The sequence below is a fragment of the Oncorhynchus masou genome, chromosome 31 (assembly GCF_036934945.1).
Source record: "Oncorhynchus masou masou isolate Uvic2021 chromosome 31, UVic_Omas_1.1, whole genome shotgun sequence".
NCBI classification, from domain to species: Eukaryota; Metazoa; Chordata; class Actinopteri; order Salmoniformes; family Salmonidae; genus Oncorhynchus; species Oncorhynchus masou.
Window position 1 is genome coordinate 38,360,108 of NC_088242.1, and position 23,936 is coordinate 38,384,043.

At 40.9% G+C, this 23,936-nt stretch overlaps 1 protein-coding gene across 2 annotated transcripts in view; it reads left to right on the forward strand.

Moving 5' to 3' along the window:
• The window catches only part of LOC135523921 (cadherin-related family member 1-like), a 223,499-nt gene that overhangs the window by 61,149 nt on the left and 138,414 nt on the right, over positions 1-23,936 (forward strand). The window contains exons 1-6 of one of the 2 annotated variants that reach the window (XM_064950943.1): positions 374-607; positions 1,191-1,286; positions 13,034-13,179; positions 13,380-13,430; positions 13,570-13,659; positions 15,825-15,911. In XM_064950943.1, coding sequence (XP_064807015.1) covers positions 529-607; positions 1,191-1,286; positions 13,034-13,179; positions 13,380-13,430; positions 13,570-13,659; positions 15,825-15,911 — 549 coding nt within the window. In that variant the 5' untranslated portion in view covers positions 374-528. Of the gene's footprint in view, positions 1-373; positions 608-1,190; positions 1,287-13,033; positions 13,180-13,379; positions 13,431-13,569; positions 13,660-15,824; positions 15,912-23,936 lie in introns of those variants that run through there. The other variant, XM_064950944.1, reaches the window with a different exon arrangement.

The following is a 23,936-nucleotide window of genomic DNA, read 5'->3' on the forward strand; positions in this document are numbered from 1 at the left end:
TTAAATATTAATTGTAATACATTCCCACCTGCACAACTGTAGACAAATGAATTTAACATGAATTTTAATTCAGATTTTTTTACACATTAATTACACATCAATCATGCATGAATCAAGATGATGAATTACATATCAATTAAGAAATATGTATTCTTGATGTAATAGATATCTATATATTAAAAGACATGAGTTAATTTTCTCATTACGTTAATCAATATCTTTTTAGCCTTTTCGTGTTTTCCAGTTCAGCTCCTTCTGGGCAAGGCTCTCACAGAGTGAACACTCCCAGACCCCAAGCCCCTCTCTTGCTGACCCGCCCCCTGTCCGACAATCGGCGGTAAATGGCCTGATTGGAGAGAAGGGGGGTCTATATGCGTCTCTGGGGTTAAGACGTGTTATTGGATTAGTATGTGGGCATCTGCCTAAGCCTTCCTTCTCTAGTTCCCCGTAAAACACCTTGAAGGACACCTCGTGTACAAAACTAACTGTAGTATATACCTCCACAAGCTCTTTATTTGGTGTGCTTTCATGGCTTTGCTCTCTAGGATGAAGAATGTCAAGAAGTTACATTTTTCACTGCTTCTTGTATTAGTGCATGTTTGCTGTGGTAAGTCTACCTTTTTCTTTTTGCTTCATGTATACCTGAATGGCAACTTAATTAAGCTTTGTTCTGATTGTTAATGGTTTCCAATTGCACTAGAGGGCTTTGAGAGATGGCTAGCATTTTCATAATCATACTCTATAGAGCTAAGAACCTGTTTTTCCTGTTCTGTATTTAATGCTTGCCTTTCCTCCCATCACCTGCTTACCTGCTAGTTGAAAGTGAGTGCAATATCTTATGATTTAATAGAAGTAGTTGGATATTGTTTGAAACGCCCAAGTGATTTTGAAGAATGTAAAATTACACCACAGTACCGTCAATTGTGAATACTGTATGTATTTTAAAAATATATATTTTAATTACCTCTAATGGCGTGGAGAAAAGTCAAGAAAAGTGTGTATATTTTTGGGCTGGTTGACGTAACTGCGCCTGTAATCCCAGTCAAGGGATAGAGAAAGCAGAGGGGGTTAGTACAATATACCTTGCTCTGTTTATCTGACACCCACAGCCAGTGCTAAGATGTCATTAGGGGGAATTAGCGGTACAGTATAACAACAAATGGATTAGAGTCTTGGTCTATCTCTTCTAGCACAAGCAGACTACGCCCCATTTTTCTATGATAATGGGCCCTACAGTAGCAACGGAAACCTGGCACTCTTCAGTCTGACAGAGGACACTCCTGTCGGTAAGACCTGACCCTAACCCCCACAAAAATGGCCAAATAACCTGAAATCAACTCTATATATGGTTTGATGTTACTAACATGGTAATTTAGCAAAAATTAAGTAATACATGCTCACATGCCCCTATCAATTCCATTGATCTTTAGCCCGTAGTGGCTAAAGTTAGATGACGTTTGCAATGGCTGTTTAAATAAAATCAAGCCATGGATTTCAGTTTCTCCTTGCTCATAGGCAACTTTCAAGGTGAGGAACATGGCAATAAATTAACATTTTGGTCAACCAGTCACTGGCAGGTAGATAAAAAAAAATTGCAGAGAAAATTATACCAACAAAACACAAAAAAACAGATGAGCATGCTTTGTTATGTTTCTAAAACAATACATGTATTACTAGTAAGAAGAAACTAATGTGGTATATTGAATAATATGTATTTTTTATGACATGAGTAATTTATGAGTAATTTATCACATTTATCAAAATATCACAGATGTGACAAACATTTTCACCTGCTCCTTTAAGGGCAGGAGGTTACCATGATAGTGTGACTTAAGTCATGTTTGTGCTTATGCGATTGAGTCTGATTAGTAGAAGCATGGTCTTCTCTTCCCTTGCAGTTGAAACTCAAACATAGAAAAACATCCTAGCTTGTGTAGAAAAGTAGACTCTCATTTCAAGTTATTTAGACCAAATTTTAGGCCTGTGCGCAGAGTGTCTAAAAAATGAATCTTTGACGTGGCTCTTCCTGTGCTCACAGCCCCCAGCTAGACAGTGTTGCAGTACGAGGTGGGATAGACTATATAGGATTCGTAGTTCTTTGATTTTGTGCTATTTATTTACCAGCTATGAAACAAAATGGCAGAAATACTTTAAAAACAGGTACTGGAGCATTTATTCTACTATACATGTGATCACACTTGACTATTTTTATTCAACAATTGAAACTGGTCGCTTTCTCATGACTTTCTTTTACAAAATAACTATGAATTAACACTTATTTTCAATTAACTGGCAACATTACAATAAGGTATAGGAATCATTGGATTACGAGGAACAATAGCAGGTCTATTTCACTCCAGCAGCTGGCATGTTCTGCCCTTTCACAATTCACCTGTGGGAACATGACAGCTCTCAACATTCGGCAACAAAAAGATTTTGCCACTACTATCCGATAGACTGTTTGTGAGAAAATTACCTCTGACCTTGACATGCAATTAAAACTCTTGCACTGTTAATTTCTAAAGTGGATACCTAATCAACTAAAGTGTAACATCTGGAGACAGTGGGAAATCAATCTTCTAAAAAATAATCACTCTAAACTTATTCCTGTAAATTCAATGTGAGGGTCACAGGACTTAAAACTTCCTTCATGAGCTATCTTTTCAATGAACTGTTTGGGCAGAAGAAGCTGAGTCCCATGCCACTGATAAACATTGCTCACTGCACGGGTCCTCTCCGGAATGGATGTCGTGCCTGATTGTACAAATCCACAGTTTTGATGTCAAACACCAAATTGTTCACCTCGCAAAGGAATCATATGCAGAGAAGAGGATCAGAATCTACCACGATCTGAATGCCGAACTGCTAAACAGAGGGCAACCTACAGCGAGGTGAGATCCCAGCTACGCAATCTAAACCTGAGATCCCGGTAAAACTCATCTTGATCTTACGAAATACAACACACACGTTTTCCACTGCAAAGGATGCAATGGAAGTCTTCGAGAAGCACATCAAGCCCAACACAAAAGGGGATGAGCCGACAGATCTAGGCTAACCCCAATTTGACTGTCTCAATATTCAGGTATGCTATCCACCCACAATCATGCAGCCTAGCCTATGGCTGTGATGTGACCCTTAGCATAAGACAATGGTGAGGACACCCCCTCAATTGGGTAAAAGGAACACGTTATTATAATTTCTGAATATTGGACTTTGTTATTATTATATTGTCCGTGGTGCAGGATATTTAGACAATGATGACTCCACACCAACTAATGAACAATGGACAATGTACACTGAGTGTACAAAACATTAGGAACACCTGCTCTTTCCATGATATAGACTGACCAGGTGAATCCAGATGAAGGCCTTATTTATATCACCTGTTATATCCACTTCAATCAGTAAAGATGGGAAGGAGACAGGTTAAAGAATAACATCCAGCCAACTTAACACAACTGTTTGAAGCATTGGAGTCAACATAGGTCAGCATCCCTGTTGAACACTTTCGACACCTTGTAGAGTCCATATCCCAATGAATTGAGGCTGTTCTGAAGGCAAAAGGGGTTGAAACTCAAAATTAGGAGAGGTTCCTAATGTTTTACACACTCAATGTATTGACACGCTATACAGACTGGAGTTGCTTCCTTGAGGGGCTACTGTCATACCCTGATCTGTTTCACCTGTCTTTGTGCTTGTCTCCACCCCCATCCAGGTGTTGCCCATCTTCCCCATTATCCCCAGTGCATTTGTACACCTGTGTTCTCTGTTTGTCTGTTGCCAGTTCGTCTTGTCAAGCGTACCAACATGTTTTTTCTGTGCTCCTGTGTTCCTAGTCTCTGTTTTTTAGCCCTCCCCGTTCCAACCTTTTCTGCCTGCCCTGACACTGAGTCCTCCTGCCTGACCATTCAGCCTGTCCTGACCTCGAGCCTGCCGCCTGGTACCTTTCGGACTCTGACCTGGTTTTTGAACTTCTGCCTGTCCTCAACCTTCCTATTGCCTGCCCCTTTTCTTTTAATAAATATCAGAGACTCAAACCATTTGTCTCCTTTGTCTACATCTGGGTCTCGCCCTGTGTCGTTATAGCTACAGCGCATTGCATCCCTATGGGATAAACTGTTCAGGATAGATCGCCAGTCCCATATAGACTACCACACAATTCAATTTTTTTCTTCCTGTTGACATTTTGTGTGCCACTCAGGTTACACTCCTGAATTTATTTCCCAGGGTTGACTTGGCCTACAGGCAATGATTTAATTATTGTGAAGATCTAGATTATAGACTGCATTTTTGCTTAATAAAAATTGAGGCTACATTATGTTTAAGGTCATTTAGATCATATTGCTAATAATAATGAGGATAATGGAACAAGAGCTATAGCTCCCACAGCCATTCCATTGACAGTTTAGGCTTGCATTGATGTTATAGTTGTCCTATTTGTTTTTCCTTTTCTCTTATTTCTTTCTTCATCACCCACCTTAATTCCTCAAGTCTGCAAACTTAACTTTAAAGGTTGATGACGGGTGCATGTGGGTTCTGCTTTTTGTTTCAAAAACCATGGGCTTATTAACAGTAAAGATAACAATTTAAATAATTCATAATACTTTTTTTTACCATGGCAATGCTAGCTATTCTCTCTTGGAATTTGAAAGGCCTAAACTTAATGTTCCAACTGTCCTGATAACCTAGCAAGAAGCCATGTTCATATAGCAATGCTCCAAGAAACACACCTGCTCCAAAAGGACTCACATAGAATAGAGAACCATTTGTACAAACTGGCTGCTTTTTCCATCAGCCTCAAACAAAACTAAAGGTGTAATCATAATGATACATAAGAAACTCAGACTTACCATATTGGGAAAAGGCGAAGACCAAGAAGGCAGAAACACTTTCCTCAAATGTATCCATAATGGAAAGAAAATTGCCTTTATTTGCCCCTTGACACTTACCAGTAAATGGGTGTGATCGTTCTACAGTGGTCCCTGCAGCGTATGCTCAATCCAGTGCGATTAGAACGCTTCAGCGTTTGAGTTGGCCACACTGTTTTTTCAAGGAAACATTTTGCACAAACATAGTTCTTACAAAGTATTGTCCTGAACGTGACCAGTTTGTTTTTAGATGCAATTTTCAGACATTCAACAGAAACGGCAACACAATCATCCAAACTGGAAAATGTAGGGTGCATTAGTCCTAGCACTAACTGAGGAAAGATTGACGTAACACAAGGTTATATTTAGCTAACTCTCAGCTGACAGAAGCCACAATTTGAAATAGCTAATAGCAATTACAATTTACAATTCACCACATCACGGGTGAGCTCACCATTGATCAAAATAATTGAGTAAAACACTTCCTAAAATTTAAAAGTAATCATACAATGGATAGTTTCTGAGAAAAACCATGTTCTTTTTTTCTTTGAATCAAACAAAGATTAGAAGAGGAGACGAGATGAGTTTTGTCACAAATTTCTTAACAAACGTTAGTTTCAGCAAGTTGGTTAGGACATCTACTTTGTGCATGACACATGTAATTTTTCCAACTATTGTTTACAGACAGAATATTTCACTTATAATTCACTGTATCACAATTCTAGTGGGTCAGAAGTTAACATACAATAAGTTGACTGTGCCTTTAAACAGCTTGGAAAATTCCAGAAAATGATGTCATGGCTTTTCAGCTGTGCTAACATAATTGCAAAAGGGTTTTGTAATGATCAATTAGCCTTTTAAAATGATAAACTTGGATTAGCTTACACAATGTGCCATTGGATTACAGGAGAGATGGTTGCTGATAATGGGCCTCTGTACGCCTATGTAGATATTCCATAAAAAAATTGTCAGTTTCCAGCTACAATAGTCAATTACAACATTAACAATGTCTACACTGTATTTCTGATCAATTTAATGTTATTTTAATGGACAAAAAATGTGCTTTTCTTTCAAAAACATTTCTAAGTGACCCAAAACTTTTGAATGGTAGTGTAATTCTATGTAACCCAATGGCACCTTCTACGCAAACAGGCATAAATCATTTTCACAAATCGATTTCATACTATTATCTACACCTCTATTTTCTTTCATAAGGGACTAATTTGGAATTTCCCATATGATTGATGAGGATTTCCATATGGCAAATATACTGTCCCTTCCTAGATTGTGTTATTAAAATAGGCCGACGGCCTCATGTCGTGCACCAGGGCCCGCTCTTCCAGGAAGTCATCGAATGAAGTCCCTCGGACATTTGGTTTCCGTTTTATAACATTTTACATTTTTTATATTTTTTCCGCCGTACCAGAAAATTCCACCAGATAGCTGCTTTTTGCAAATGGACAAAACACCACCAAAGTGACATGGTCATTTCTCCTAAACGGAAAAGAGTTTGAAGACAAAACTCGGTGAGCACGGGTTGGGGCAAATGGGCTTTTAGCCCAGAAACAAGATGGCATTCAGGCCTCCATTCTTTTTGAGTTGAGGCCCATTTTCTGGGATTAAAGGTCAAAAATGGTAATAGGGCACTAATTTGACGGCTTCACGTCAAAGTACATGAACCTACGGTGTCAGGAAAAAGACAACAGCCATTTATCTATCGTTATTTAAGAGAAATCGTGCAATGTACAATTGGTGAAAGAAATGTTGTTGTTTTTTCCAGTTCCAGTTGCGGCATGTTCAGACGAATCTGCTCAGGAAAGTTTCGGAGTTCTGTGATTTCTGTGATTTTCTGTGATTTTCTGAACTCACACAGTCAATGGGGAGTGACACAAAGTGAGGCTTATACGTAGACACACAGGGCGTACAATAGTTACCTGCGTTCAACTATCAAAGAGCCGTCAGACCTAGAGCTCGGAAACTTTGTATGTTCTAGAGCCTAATTCGATAGTACACAGTGAGTTATGTGGCTCTATTAGGTTCTCAGGCCAAGAAACAGCCTCGTATATTTGCAATGACTTCAATACATTTTGACCATCAGGAAAATGATGCCATTTAGAAAAGTCCCAGAGTAACAAGACTAGGTGCATTGAAACCATCTCGGCTCATAGAAACGGACCCTAAAGTTTCTGTCCGATAGCTCATTCAGGGACACCATAGCAACACCTGGGAAAAGTGGATTTTCAGCAATAATTAAGGTCGCTGCTCGCGCTCCGAATGACCTATCGAGCCGAAACTCGGGATTCAGGGTCACCTCAGCTAGGCCTACACACAATGTCAGAACTGGACCCGAAGCTAGAACGTAACTACATGTTTTTAAGTTTTTAAAACTTAATAGCGTTGTGAATTTTGGGCCTGCTCTAAAATATGTGATTTTTGGCTTCTAAACGAGTTGGACAAAGTGGGTTTGGTGTCAGTATGTACCCGTTTGGTGTCAGAATGATATCTTATTGACTGATGTATGCTGACTTGGTGGCTGACTTTGTCCATTTGCAATAAGTTTATAAAGTGCTGAACCATTACCAAAATGACAGACTGAAATCAACACTAAAAGTGTTGGCCAATGGCATCACCATAGTTTCTAGGCAGTGCCGAGTTCATGGAGATGCCCCACTTGACCATAGCTCGCTCTGTCTGACTGCAGTGACCGTGCAAATAACAGGCCCATAACGAAGCCTGACCTAAATTTGAGGTGCTTTTGGGTGACAGCGGCAGAACCGTTAAGGCTAGAAGCATAATTCAACCAGAGGAACGTTCATAAGGACCTCCCAATCTCTGCAAGCCTAACCTTGACCGTGTGGAATTAACCCTTAACAGTGAAAGCAGGGTGTTTTAATCTAGCAGTTTTCACTGACCTCTCCACGTAGGAATACATTGCCTGCTGCCCTGACTTCAACCTGAAGCCTATGGGGGTTATGAATGCCATATCAAACTGTCTTTGATGAAAATCCATCAGGCCACTATGAGGACTACCTGTGTGGATTCTAAGCTTCCTGGAGCAACCGGAAGTGGTTTTAAATTCACCCTAAAAATGCTTTGATTTTACACTGCATTCAACCCTTTGTAAATCAGTCAGTTTTTAACGTAAAGACTTGAAACTTTCTGTAAAGGCCTACCCCGATGAGGATATGGGTTTACTTTCAGCTTCCTGTGCCAAACGGAAGTGCCTTAAATTGGGGTCATAGCGGCTGTTTCGAAGGGTTAAAAAGGTCACATCTTTCCAAAATGAATCAGAAATTTCTCCCAACAGATGTCCAAGGAAAACTCTCACACACACTCACAGCAAGGATGAATTAACAGTGTGGGGCTTACAGACACACAGAGCCTGCAATAGATACTGGCGTTCGCACCATCAAAGAACCGTCAGACCTTGAGGTCGGAAACTTAAGCTCTAGAACAGATTTTTCGATAGTGCACGGTGAGTTATGTGTCTCCAGATGAGAAATAGCCTCAACCATTTGCAATGACCTCAATTTGTTTTAAATATTGCAAAAATTATGACATTTAGAAAAGGTACAGAATCACAAGTGCATTGAGACCACTTCGGCCCATAGAGACAGACCGTACAGGTTCTGTCAGATAGCTCATTCAGGGGCCGCATAGCAATGCACAAAAAAACGATTTTCAGTACTAATTACTGCTTGGGCTCCGAATGACCAATCGAGCCAAAACTTGGGATTCGGGGACGCCTCAGCTAGACCTACACATAATGTCAGAGCTGGAGCTGTAGCTAGAACATAACTACGTGTTTTAAGTTTTTACTATGGTTTAAACTGAAGGCGTGTGAATATTGGGCCTGCTCTGAAATATGTGATATTTGGATTCTAAATGTGTTGGACAAAGTGGGTTTGGTGTAGGTATGTATCAGTTTGGTGTCAGAATGATATCTTATTGACTGATGGATGCTGACTTTTGTCCATTTGCAATAAGTTTAAGCGATGGAGAGGAACAACCATCACTGCTCGGCGTTCAATGGGCCAGTCAATTGGGCATTTCAAATCAAATCAATGCTTGTGCTTCTAGTTCCGACAATGCAGTAATAACCAACAAGTAATCTAACTAACAATTCCTAAACTACTGTCTTATACACAGTGTAAGGGGATAAAGAATATGTACATAAGGATATATGAATGAGTGATGGTACAGAGCAGCATAGGCAAGATACAGTAGATGGTATCGAGTACAGTATATACATATGAGATGAGTATGTAAACAAAGTGGCATAGTTAAAGTGGCTAGTGATACATGTATTACATAAGGATGCAGTCAATGATATAGAGTACAGTATATACGTATGCATATGAGATGAATAATGTAGGGTAAGTAACATTATATAAGGTAGCATTGTTTAAAGTGGATAGTGATATATTTACATCATTTCCCATCAATTCCCATTATTAAAGTGGCTGGAGTTGAGTCAGTGTCAGTGTGTTGGCAGCAGCCACTCAATGTTAGTGGTGGCTGTTTAACAGTCTGATGGCCTTGAGATAGAAGCTGTTTTTCAGTCTCTCGGTCCCAGCTTTGATGCACCTGTACTGACCTCGCCTTCTGGATGATAGCGGGGTGAACAGGCAGTGGCTCGGGTGGTTGATGTCCTTGATGATCTTTATGGCCTTCCTGTAACATCGGGTGGTGTAGGTGTCCTGGAGTGCAGGTAGTTTGCCCCCGATGATGCGTTGTGCAGACCTCACTACCCTATGGAGAGCCTTACGGTTGAGGGCGGAGCAGTTGCCGTACCAGGCGGTGATACAGCCCGCCAGGATGCTCTCGATTGTGCATCTGTAGAAGTTTGTGAGTGCTTTTGGTGACAAGCCGAATTTCTTCAGCCTCCTGAGGTTGAAGAGGCGCTGCTGCGCCTTCTTCACGATGCTGTCTGTGTGAGTGGACCAATTCAGTTTGTCTGTGATGTGTATGCCGAGGAACTTAAAACTTGCTACTCTCTCCACTACTGTTCCATCGATATGGATAGGGGGGTGTTCCCTCTGCTGTTTCCTGTTGACGTTGAGTGTGAGGTTATTTTCCTGACACCACACCCCGAGGGCCCTCACCTCCTCCCTGTAGGCCGTCTCGTCGTTGTTGGTAATCAAGCCTACCACTGTTGTGTCGTCCGCAAACTTGATGATTGAGTTGGAGGCGTGCGTGGCCACGCAGTCGTGGGTGAACAGGGAGTACAGGAGAGGGCTCAGAACGCACCCTTGTGGGGCCCCAGTGTTGAGGATCAGCGGGGAGGAGATGTTGTTACCTACCCTCTCCACCTGGGTGCGGCCCGTCAGGAAGTCCAGTACCCAGTTGCACAGGGTGGGGTCGAGACCCAGGGTCTCGAGCTTGATGACGAGCTTGGAGGGTACTATGGTGTTGAATGCCGAGCTGTAGTCGATGAACAGCATTCTCACATAGGTATTCCTCTTGTCCAGATGGGTTAGGGCAGTGTGCAGTGTGGTTGAGATTGCATCGTCTGTGGACCTATTTGAGCGGTAAGCAAATTGGAATGGGTCTAGGGTGTCAGGTAGGGTGGAGGTGATATGGTCCTTGACTAGTCTCTCAAAGCACTTCATGATGACGGAAGTGAGTGCTACGGGGCGGTAGTCGTTTAGCTCAGTTACCTTAGCTTTCTTGGGAACAGGAACGATGGTGGCCCTCTTGAAGCATGTGGGAACAGCAGACTGGTATAGGGATTGATTGAATATGTCCGTAAACACACCAGCCAGCTGGTCTGCGCATGCTCTGAGGGCGCGGCTGGGGATGCTGTCTGGGCCTGCAGCCTTGCGAGGGTTAACATGTTTAAATGCAGTATATTAGAGCATGTCAAATTCATGATGGTAAATATCCATTGTAAGACATTGCAAAAGTACAGTTGAGCACCTGGTTACCTGAACAGGTTACCAGTAGCACATTTTTGAAATTATTTTTAATGCCTTTAGGGGGATGCAAGGGGTCCATGGCCGGGTAGGGAGCACTCCCCACCCGTGCCCATCCAATAGGTGGCATTTTGGATATTTTCCAAAAATCTTTAAAAAACGTCAGAGTTCCACTTCTCTCTCATTGCACCAAATTCTTACTTCCTATGACTTCCTGTGATCAAACATGACAAATAGACCATCTAGGTTGATTCAGGGCTAAATATAGTGATATATATATATATAATTTGGTTAGTATAAATGCCATTTGGACATGGTTCACTGACTTTTGGTTTCGGAAGCCGACTTCCTATGATCATATATGGCAAGTGGACATAACATCTGAGATTTGGTACTTTCAATACTTAAGAATGACATTTGGACATGTCTTATGCCATTTGGCTAAGGTTCACTGACTTTTGGGTTCGGAGGCCAACTTCCTATGATCATATATTGCAAATGGACTAAACATAGGCCTTATGGACAAACTCAATGAAATAAGACAAAGGTATGTTCATACGGCTATTACATATGTATAATTGTCAAAAGATTTGGGAGAAAAAAATTGTCCAGAAAGCACTTTTTTAGAGGTTGTTGAATATTTCTAAAATTGTAGATTTTTTAAATTTGACCCTTGGTCTTGACTTTGTGACCATTTGCAATATGAAAATCTACAGCAGAGCGCACTTGCCATCTTTGGGATTTTTGTTGTGTGACACTTGGCATTTGCCATATGCCACTTGCCATATGGTTTGGATGAACTGCTGTCCGTTTGAGTGGTATTTATGATTGAGTATATGCTTCTATTGGCTAGTCTCCCTTGCCCTTTTAATACGATCAAAGTTCCTTGTGTTGTCAGGGAGCAACTGCCTTTTATTTAAATGACAAATAAGAATATTGTTACTGAATGCAGCTTGTGTGTGCTTTGTGCTCCCTCACCCTGTTCAAATTATCAAAATAAATAATGCTGGTTAGTGGAACTGGACTGGTGTCTCATGGCCCTGTGTCTTCCATGGTGGAATTAGAACCCTTCTTTTACGGAGTAAAAGAGAATGTGAGATGTTATCGATAATAAATCAATTGTTTTCATGCATTTGTCTCTGTGTGTGTGTGTGTGTGTGTTAAGGTTAAGGACAACAAAGTCAAGATATTGGAGTGGCCATCATAGTCCTGACCTCAATCCTATAGAAAATGTGTGGGTAGAACTGAAAAAGCGTGTGCGAGCAAGGTCTACAAACCTGTCTCAGTTACACCTGCTCTGTCAGGGGGAACTTATTTTGTGAAGCTTGTGGACAGCTACCCAAAATGTTTGACCCAAGTTAAACAATTTATAGGCAATGCTACCAAATAGTAATTGAGTGAATGTTAACTTCTGACCCATGTGATGGAATGTGATGAAATAAATAAAAGCTGAAGTAAATCATTCTCTCTCCTATTATTCTGACATTTCACATTCTTAAAATAAAGTGGTGATCCTAACTGACCTAAGACAGTGAATTGTGAAAAACTGAGTTTAAAAGTATTTGGCTAAGGTCATGTAAACTTCCGACTTCAACTGTACATAGAACAGAAAACACTGTCAATTGTTGGCACGAGCTGCCTACATTGTAGATCTGCAACATTTTACTATCTGCTGTGCTTTCAGTATAGTACTGTACATTCTAGAAAATACAGCATGTTGCTGTAGTCAGGTGTTCCAGTAAAATGCTGTAAATGTTTTTTATTTTACTAGGCAAGTCAGTTAAGAACAAATTCTTATTTTCAATGACGGCCTAGGAACAGTGGGTTAAATGCCTGTTCAGGAGCAGAATGACAGATTTTGTACCTTGTCAGCTCGGGGAATTGAACTTGCAACCTTTCGGTTACTAGTCCAATGCTCTAACCACTAGGCTACCCTACAGTTATTTACTGTAAAAGTTACAGGATTTGTTTTACAGTGTGTATGACAATTATTTTGAGGGGGGAAAAGCCGATGAGATGAGCCAATAACATGCTTTTACTGGGATGACATTTTTGACAATTATTGTTTAAGACTTTTCCCTCCAAAACAGTGGACCTTCCTCCTCTTACTCCCTACCAGTGCCTAAGACTTGACTATCTACAGAAACAAACCTATCCAATTCCCCAAGTGTTTGTCAGTTTTTCTTCTACAACCACAGCTTAGATTGAGAATGTAGCGTGTTATGAAATTATTATACATTTGCTCCTCAGGCACAGAGATCTATGCTCTCAATGGCACCGACCCGGAAGGCCAAGAGGTGAGGTATGGGTTGAGCTTTGAACCTGGTGCCAAAGAATACTTCAGAGTGGAGCCCAAGTCTGGAAACATAACTCTGGTGGAACAACTGGACAGAGAGGTATACCTTACATCAACATATAGCATATACAGTTTGATTGTTTTCTGATTGGTTCATATGAAATATATTATATATGACTATAATATATATATCCTAGTCTGATGAGCAGCTTTCATTCACATTCAGTGGCCTCAATGTCTTGAATTTAGTTTTCATATACTACTGTATTTTGAGAGATGTTATTTTCTCTGCCACTAAAGATTTTAGATTCTATTGAAGTTCTTGTCAGTATCACAGATGGCAGAAGTAAGGTAAGCATATTCAGTTATGCTTTGTTTAAATATGTAAACCAAATGAAATATAAAACAAAATATATATATTATAGACACTATAAATTATCTGTCAATCATAAATAATATGTCACTGAATTCCCTGTCTCTCTTGTTGCAGGTCACTGAAAAGGTCACAGTGTTTGTCATGGATGCCAATGATGAAAGACCAGTGTTCAAAAACCTGCCCTCCTTTTTGGATGTTCCAGAGGTAAGACATTGTGGCCTTCATATAAAAAGTGTTTTAATTTCAGTGTTTTTAAAACTTCTTAGAGCTAGGCGTCTAGCGGGACAACTTCCTTTGAAACTGCAGGGCGCGCAATTCAAATAAATAATCATAAATATTATGGATTTTAAACATTTATGTACATTGAACTGTATTTTATATCGGCTGAAAGCTTAAATTCTTGTTAATCTAACTGCACTGCCCGATTTACAGTAGCTATTACAGCGAAAACATGCTATGCGATTGTTTGAGGACTGCACCCCACATTAAAATATTTTTCCACCGGCACAGGTTTCATACATTGACATAAAACAATTAAATATTCACTTACTTTCTAAAAATCTTCTTCTGATTTGTCATCCAAATGGTCCCAGCTATAACATGTAGTGTCGTTTTGTTAGATAAAATTCTTCTTTATATCCCAAAAAGTCTGTTTAGTTAGCGCCATCGATTTGAGTAATCCACTCGTTCAACATGCAGAGAAAGGAATCTAAACATCTACCCATAAACTTTGTTTCAACAAGTCAAAATATGCTTCTATTTCCTACTCAGATACCATAAAAAGTCATCAAACTATAATATTTATTTATTGAAAAAAGTATGTTCAATAGGAAACCGATTTTAGCAGGTGCATAATGTCTTCATGACGCACGCAAACATGAATTTTCAGATGCATTTTCTCCTACCATATCTATTGTGTTATATTATCCTATATTATTTTAACATTTCTACAAACTTCAAAGTGTTTTCTTTCCAATGACACTAAATATATGCATATCCTGGCTTCAGGGCCTGAGCTACAGTCAGTTTACTTTGGGTACGTCCTTCAGACAGTAAGTGGAGAAAAAAGGGGCCTAGCCCTATTAATTAAATACAACAGTCGGTATACAATGCTTCCCAAAGTTGAATTTGCACAGCTATACTGCACTGTACATGATGTCCAGGTTTTTGGGTTATGCTGTACAGAAAGACAAGATCTCCCTTATGCATAGATCAGCATAAGCTGGCCAACCGCCAATGCTGGTGACTAGTGCTTGTTTTTCTGGTGATGAGCCTTTCGCTGTATTTTTGCTGGTGATCAGCTTTCACTGTTTTTGCTGGTAACCAGCATAAAGTCATATTATGCTGGCTTGCAAAGTGATATTTAATTCCTATTGGAATCCAGGCAAAGTGAGGATATCCAACAATTGTAATGGGTCCAACTAATAGATTGGATTAGTTAAAAAATGGATGTTATGTATATTTGTGTAGCATAAGATCAGACCCTTTTTTTCAATTTTCACCTAAAGTGAAATACCCAAATCTAACTGCCTGTAGCTCAGGACCTAAAGTAAGGATATGCATATTCTTGATACCATTTGAAAGGAAACACTTTGAAGTGTAACACATTAGATCTTGTAAAATATAATACAAACAAAAAACATGCGTTTTCAAAAAAATATATATATAGTTCCATCATCTTTGAAATGCAAGAGAAAGACCATACATTAAGATAGGATTAAGATTGGATCCTATGTGTAATCTACATTCTGTCCACAAGATGGTAACAGTGTGCAAAGTTTCAGACTGATCATGCTGGTCAACCAGCATAACCAGCTAGACCATGCTGTTCAGGCCTGCTGGACCATGCTGGTCAGAAAAGCTTGAAATGTATGTTAGTCTATGGTTTTTTTCAAGCAGTGCTTATAGGGAGCATAATAGGAAGTCCAGACCTTGTACAGATCTCATTATAGAACACATATATGTTTTCCTGTTGGCTAATATAATTTCATTTAGAAAAATGAATGCAATAACATATTACAAAAAACAATCACATCCATTGATGCTATACTTTCCTTATATTAGCTAACAGGCAAACGTCCATGGGCTTTAGAAAGTATAGCTGATGACAAGATGTCACTTCTTCCCTATTGTCTTCCCAAGTCCAACTAGAAGTAATTATATTGACCATTGTTACGTTCATGGTCATTTGAATGGGTGTCAGTTCACATGAAAACTGCAAAATCCTAGAGAAAGTCTAACCAGCGGAAAAGGTTCTCCCCCAAATGAGGTTAAACCAAAACAGCGATCACTCTACTCTAGCCTATTCAATTTGTGCTACATCTCATGCCCTACATTCTCTTCTCTGTGGTTTTCCTTACTTTTCCTAGAACTCTGAATGTGGGAGCAGTATCTACAAAGTGCTGGCTGTGGATCGAGATACAGGCTCTGGAGGCTCGATCACCTTCTATCTACAGGTACTGTAACATCTGGCTGGGATAAACCCCTTTAACCAGTGCCCACCCAGGAGGTCATTGCAGGTCTGACCTCAGGCCTAGATTCAATCAGATCAGGTGTTAACTGGCCATAGCCGAATCCCACATAGTTGATGTTTTGTTGGTTTCAGCGGTGTAACTTTGTTGGAGCTATCAAATTGGTGATCAGCTGCTCTTAATCATTGTCAGGAAGCCACACCCATCCTACTTGCGTTAGAAGTTAAGAATGAGAATGTGTAGGCTATATATAAACAATTACCCTCAAATAAAATAATTATGATTTCTATCTGCCTAATCAAGGTGTAGATTATATCTCACATTCCAATGTTTGAACTTGTAAACAAGGCTGCATGGGATTTATCTTAATGCAACTCCATGATGCCAATGGCAATGCCCTTAATGACAAAGTGAAAACATGTTTTTAGAAATTTTGCAAAGGTATTGGAAATGAAATACAGAAAAATCTAATTTACATAAGTATTCACACCCTTGAATTTGTAGAATAACCTTTGGCAGGGATAACTGGTGTGAGTCTTTCTAGGTAAATCTCTAAGAGCTTTCTACACCTAGATCGGGAAACATTCGCCCATTATTCTTTAAAAAATTATTCAAGCTCTATCAAATTGGTTGTTGATCATTGCTAGACAACCAATGTCAGGTCTTGCCATAGATTTTCAAGTAGATTTAACATTTACATTACATTAAAGTCATTTAGCAGACGCTCTTATCCAGAGCGACTTACAAATTGGTGAATTCACCTTCTGACATCAGTGGAACAGCCACTTTACAATAGTGCATCTAAATCATTTAAGGGGGGTGGGGTGAGAAGGATTGCTTTATCCTATCCTAGGTATTCCTTGAAGAGGTGGGGTTTCAGGTGTCTCCGGAAGGTGGTGATTGACTCCGCTGTCCTGGCGTCGTGAGGGAGTTTGTTCCACCATTGGGGGGCCAGAGCAGCGAACAGTTTTGACTGGGCTGAGCGGGAACTGTACTTCCTCAGTGGTAGGGAGGCGAGCAGGCCAGAGGTGGATGAACGCAGTGCCCTTGTTTGGGTGTAGGGCCTGATCAGAGCCTGGAGGTACTGCGGTGCCGTTCCCCTCACAGCTCCGTAGGCAAGCACCATGGTCTTGTAGCGGATGCGAGCTTCAACTGGAAGCCAGTGGAGAGAGCGGAGGAGCGGGGTGACGTGAGAGAACTTGGGAAGGTTGAACACCAGACGGGCTGCGGCGTTCTGGATGAGTTGTAGGGGTTTAATGGCACAGGCAGGGAGCCCAGCCAACAGCGAGTTGCAGTAATCCAGACGGGAGATGACAAGTGCCTGGATTAGGACCTGCGCCGCTTCCTGTGTGAGGCAGGGGCGTACTCTGCGGATGTTGTAGAGCATGAACCTACAGGAACGGGCCACCGCCTTGATGTTAGTTGAGAACGACAGGGTGTTGTCCAGGATCACGCCAAGGTTCTTAGCGCTCTGGGAGGAGGAAACAATGGAGTTGTCAACCGTGATGGCGAGATCATGGAACGGGCAGTCCTTCCCCGGGAGGAAGAGCAGCTCCGTCTTGCCGAGGTTCAGCTTGAGGTGGTGATCCGTCATCCACACTGATATGTCTGCCAGACATGCAGAGATGCGATTCGCCACCTGGTCATCAGAAGGGGGAAAGGAGAAGATTAATTGTGTGTCGTCTGCATAGCAATGATAGGAGAGACCATGTGAGGTTATGACAGAGCCAAGTGACTTGGTGTATGGCGAGAATAGGAGAGGGCCTAGAACAGAGCCCTGGGGGACACCAGTGGTGAGAGCGCGTGGCGAGGAGACAGATTCTCGCCACGCCACCTGGTAGGAGCGACCTGTCAGGTAGGACGCAATCCAAGCGTGGGCCGCACCGGAGATGCCCAACTCGGAGAGGGTGGAGAGGAGGATCTGATGGTTCACAGTGTCGAAGGCAGCCGATAGGTCTAGAAGGATGAGAGCAGAGGAGAGAGAGTTAGCTTTAGCAGTGCGGAGCACCTCCGTGATACAGAGAAGAGCAGTCTCAGTTGAATGACTAGTCTTGAAACCTGACTGATTTGGATCAAGAAGGTCATTCTGAGAGAGATAGCGGGAGAGCTGGCCAAGGACGGCACGTTCAAGAGTTTTGGAGAGAAAAGAAAGAAGGGATACTGGTCTGTAGTTGTAGTTAAGTCAAACTGTAAGGCCACTCAGGAACATTCACTGTCTTCTTGGTAAGCAACTCCAATGCATATTTGGCCTTGTGTTTTAGATTATTGTCCTGCTGAAAGGTGAATTCCTCTCCCAGTGTCTGGTGGGATGCAGCCTAAAGTAGGGTTTCCCCTAGGACTGCCTGTGTTTAGCTCCATTCTGTTTATTTTTCATCCTGGAAAAACTCCACAGTCCTTAACAATTACAAGCTTACCTATAACATGATGCAGCTGCTACTATGCTTGACAATATGGAGAGTGGTACGTAGTAATGTGTTGTATTGAATTTGCCCCAAACATGCAGTGCCTTCAGAAAGTATTCACATCCCTACTTTTTGCTGTTGTTGTCTTACAGCCTGAATTTAAAATGGATTTATTTAGATTGTATGTCACTGGCCTACACACAATACCCCTTAATGTCAAAGTGGAAATGTGTTTTTGAAAATGTTTACAAATTAATAAAAATGTAAAGCTGAAATATCTTGGGTCAGGAAGTATTTGCTTGCACATTGTTCTGGCCTAAATAAGTAAACATTTGCTTAACACTTTTTAGCATGTGCATCAGATGCATATCAACCCGCAAGGTGCAGCAAAAATAAGTACCAATGCTTGATAAATAATGCATAAACTATTATAAAGGATTATTTGCATGAAGAAATATTTGTGGATATATATCCATTTAATAAAAAGAACAACAATACTTGTTTGTTTAGATAGAGTCAAGGATTTTGTATAATTCTACAGTCAGAGAAAAAATGTTTCCCTTACAATAAAAACATTACAGTGTAATCCATTTGATCACCTTAATTTGTAGATTTGATTAGTTATAGTAATTATTAAAGTCCAGTTACAGCTTCTTTTGTAAAAGTAGAATCGAAAAAGGTAATAATAATATAACCAGCACAGGTAAAATGATCAAATCAAATTTTATTTGTCACATACACATGGTTAGCAGATGTTAATGTGAGTGAAGCTAAATGCTTGTGCTTCTAGTTCTGACCATGCAGTAATAACTAACAAGTAATCTAACAATTTCACAACAACTACCTAATACACACAAATCTAAAGGAATGAATATGTACATAAAAATATATGGATGAGCGATGGCCGAACGGCATAGATGCAGTAGAAGGTATAGAGTACAGTATATACATATGAGATGAGTAATGTAGGGTATGTAAACATTATATAAAGTGGCATTGTTAAAGTGGCTAGTGATACATTTATTACATCCAAATGTCCATTACTAACAGTCTGATTGCCTTGAGATAGAAGCTGTTTTTCAGTCTCTCGGTCCCTGCTTTGATGCACCTGTACTGACCTGGCCTTCTGGATGACAGCAGGGTGAACAGGCAGTGGTTCGGGTGGTTGTTGTCCTTGATGATTTTTTTGGCCTGACTGTGACATCGGGTGGTGTAGGTGTCCTGGAGGGCAGGTAGTTGCCCCCCGGTGATGCGTTGTGCAGTCCTCACTACCCACAGCCTTACGGTTGTGGATGGAGCAGTTGCCGTACCAGGCGGTGATACAACCCGACAGGATGCTCTCAATTGTGCATCTGTAGAAGTTTGTGTGTTTTTGGTGACAAGCCACATTTCTCCAGCCTCCTGAGGTTGAAGAGGCGCTGCTGTGCCTTCTTCACCACGCTGTCTGTGTGGGTGGACCATTTCAGTTTGTCCGTGATGTGTACGCCGAAGAACTTAAAACTTTCCACCTTCTCCACTACTGTCCCGTTGATGTGGATAGGGAGGTGCACCCTCTGCTGTTTCATGAATTCCACCATCATCTCCGTTGTTTTGTAGACATTGAGTGTGAGGTTATTTTCCTGACACCACACTCTGAGGGCCCTCACGTCCTCCCGGTAGGTTGCCTCGTCGTTGTTGGTAATCAAGCCTACCACTGTGGTGTCGTCTGCAAACTTGATGATTGAGTTGGAGGCGTGCATGGACACGCAGTCATTGGTGAACATGGAGTACAACACTGGCACCCTTGTGGGGCCCCAGTGATGAGGATCAGCGGGGCGGAGATGTTTTTTCTTACCCTCACCACCTGGGTGCGGCCCGTCAGGAAGTCCAGGACCCAGTTGCACAGGGTGGGGTCGAGACCCAGGGTCTCGAGCTTAATGACGAGTTTGGAGGGTACTATGGTGTTAAATGCTGAGCTTTAGTCGATGAACAGCATTCTTACATTGGTATTCCTCTTGTCCAGATGGGTTAGGGCAGTGTGCAGTGTAATTACGATTGCTTCATCTGTGGAACTATTGGGGTGGTAAGCAAATTGGAGTGGGTCTGGGGTATCAGGTAGGGTGGAGGTGATATGGTCCTTGACTAGTCTCTCAAAGCACTTCATGATCACAGAAGTGAGTGCTATGGCGCGATTGTCATTTAGCTCAGTTACCTTAGCTTTCTTGAGAACAGGAACAAAGGAAAAATGGTGGCCCTCTTGAAGCATGTGGGAATAGCAGACTGGGATAAGGATTGATTGAATATGTCCATAAACACACCAGCGAGCTGGTCTGAGGACGCGTCTAGGGATGCCTTCTGGGCCGGCAGCCTTGCGAGGGTTAACACTTTTAAATGTTTTACTCACATTGGCTGCTGTGAAGGAGAGCCAGCAGGTTGTGGTAGCGGGCCGTGTCGGTGGCACTGTATTGTCCTCAAAGCGAACAAATAAGTTGTTTAGTTTGTCTGGGAGCAAGAATCATAGTCTGCGATGGTGCTGGAATTCTTTTTGTAGTCTGTGATTGACTGTAGACCCTGCCACATATCTCTCTTGTCTGAGTCATTGAATTGTGACTCTACTTTGTCTCTATACTGATGCATAGCTTGTTTGATTGCCTTGCGGAGGGAATAGCTACACTGTTTGTATTCGGTCATGTTTCCGGTCGCCTTGACCTGATTAAAAGCAGTGGTTCGAGCTTTCAGTGTTGTGCGAATGCTGCCATCAATACACGGTTTCTGGTTGGGGAAGGTTTTAATTGTCGCTGTGGGTACAACATCACTGACACACTTGCTAATAAACTCGCTCACCGAATCAGCGTATTCATCAATGTTATTGTCCGACTCAATGCGGAAACATATCCCAGTCCACGTGATCGAAGCAATCTTGAAGCGTGGAATCTGATTAGTCGGACCAGCATTGAACAGACCTAAGCACGGGCATTTCTTGTTTTAGTTTCTGTCTATAGGCTGGGAGCAACAAATTGGAGTCGTGGTCAGATTTGCCGAAAGGAGGGTGGTGGAGGGCCTTATATGCGTTGTGGAAGTTAGAGTAACAATGATACAGGGTTTTATTAGCCAGGGTCGTGCATTCGATATGCTGATATAATTTAGGGAGCCTTGTTTTCAGATTAGCCTAGTTAAAATCCCCAGCTACAATAAATGCTGCCTCAGGATATGTGGTTTCCTTTTTACATAGAGTCCAATGAAGTTCTTTCAAGGCCGTCAATGTGTCCGCTTGCGGGGAATACACGTCTGTGATTATACTCAAAGAGAATTCTCTTGGTAGATAATGCGGTCAGCATTTGATTGTGAGGAATTCTAGGTCAGGTGAACTAAAGGACTTGAGTCAGTCATTGTATATTGCTTTGAGAATGCTAAAGTTAATAATTACACTTTGGATGGTGCATCAGTACAAGTTACGACAAAGATACAGGCATCCTTCCTAGCTCAGTTGATGGAGAGGAATGGAACCGCTCAGGGATTTCACCATGAGGCCAATGATGACTTCACAACAGTTGCAGAGTTTAATGGCTGTAATAGGAGAAATCTGAGGATGGATCAACAACATTATAGTTACTCCAAAATACTAACCTAATTGACAGTGAAAAGAAGGAAGCCTGAACAAAATAAAAAATATTCCAAAACATGCATCCTGTTTGCAACAAGGCACTAAAGTAATACTGCAAAAAACGTGGCAAAGCAATTCACTTTTTGTCCTGAATACCAAGTGTTATGTTTGGGGCATATCCAATACAACACATTACTGAGTACCTCTCCATATTTTCAAGCATAGTATTGGCTGCATCATGTATGTGTAGCGTGGTTCATTCTGTGTGTACTTTTAATTAGGACACTGCCACAACTGAAGGTCTGCTAGTTGAATTATTTTTTATTTGCCCTGCACACAAAGAGACAACACACATTATGTTAACCCTCGGCACCGTCCTAGCTCTCAGGCACCTTGCTAGCCGAAGGTCATGCAAAAGAGCGCCAAAAGGAAATAACAGGTGCTGCGTGCACACATTAAATGTACAACAGCACACCATACAATACAAGCAAAATGATACAGAACATAATTCGGACAAAATAAAATTATGTTAACGCCTGGCGCAGTCCTAGATCTCAGGCACCTGCGCAAGCACATGACCACTCACTCAAACACTGTCCCAAGTACTCAAAAGTTACAATAGATACCTTAGTTAGCGAGCTTTGTGAAACTTGTTAACATAAATCTTTATATTATCCATATTGCAACCAATTTATGGTAGCATAACAGTACATTCTGTAACATTATGACGGTTTTATATTAAATAATTTCGGAGCCAAGGACAACATACCTTGCTAGCCGAAGGTCAGGCAAAAGAGAATAATCAGGGGGTATGTAAATACAGATAACCCGCGATGGGCCAAACAAAAATATACAAAACCTTTACAATCACATGTCTGTATGATATTGATATGAAAAAGTGTTTATACACCAAAGAAAAACATTAGCTATGCAGCTGTAATTAAATAAAAAAACACACTGAATTATTATTATTATCAAATAATTAACATCCCCTCTTGACCTGGCCTATTTGAATTGGTCCTTGTGTGCAACTTGGTGAATGGTCTATGAGAACAACATCACACTGCTACATATGGATATGCTTGTGATAATTAAAACTTGTTAACGGTACAGGTTCCCCAGCGGGAACCACACCCCCCCGCTCAATTCAAACGGTGGTGCACAGAATGCAAAAATATTCTTAGAAATATTTAACCTCCACACATTAACAAGTCCAATAGCTCAATTGAAAGATAAACACCTTGTTCATCTACCCAGCGTGTCAGATTTCTATAATGTTTTACGGCAAAAACATAGCACATATTTATGTCAAACATAGACAATATGCAGCCATTTTGTCGAACAAAAGATGCAATCACAAACGCAGGATTAAAAGAAAAATATTTCACTAACCTTTTGAAAATCTTCATCAGATGACAGTAATAGGACATGTTACACAGTACATTTATGTTTTTTCAATAATATGTCATTTATATCCATAAATCTCCGTTTACATTGACGCCATGTTCAGAAAATGCTGAAAAATGTCCGGAGAAATTATAGATAGCTCCGCCAGATAACAGAAATACACATCCTAAACTTTGACTAAATATACATGTTCTACATATAGTTAGAAAGATACCCTGCTTCTTAATCCAACCGCTGTGTCACATTTATTTTTAACGTTACGGAATTAGTTCACTATGCAATAATCTGAGACGGCGCTCAGACGTAAGCAATATTTCTCCGCTATGTTGGAGTCAACAGAAATACAAAATTACAACATACATTTCCCTTACCTTTGATGGTCTTCGATCAGAATGTAGTGGAAGGAGGCATACTTACCCAATACATTGTTTTGTTTCAGTTCGGGTGTCCATATAGTAGCATATGCTTCCACTTTCAGCTCAAATGCACCAAAAATGACTTCTGGTCCAGAACAGTTGCGCATCAAAACTTCAGAATTACATATTATATGTCGACTAAACTGGTCAAACTAAGTGCAGAATCAAGCTTTAGGATGTTATAAACGTACAAAACGATTGG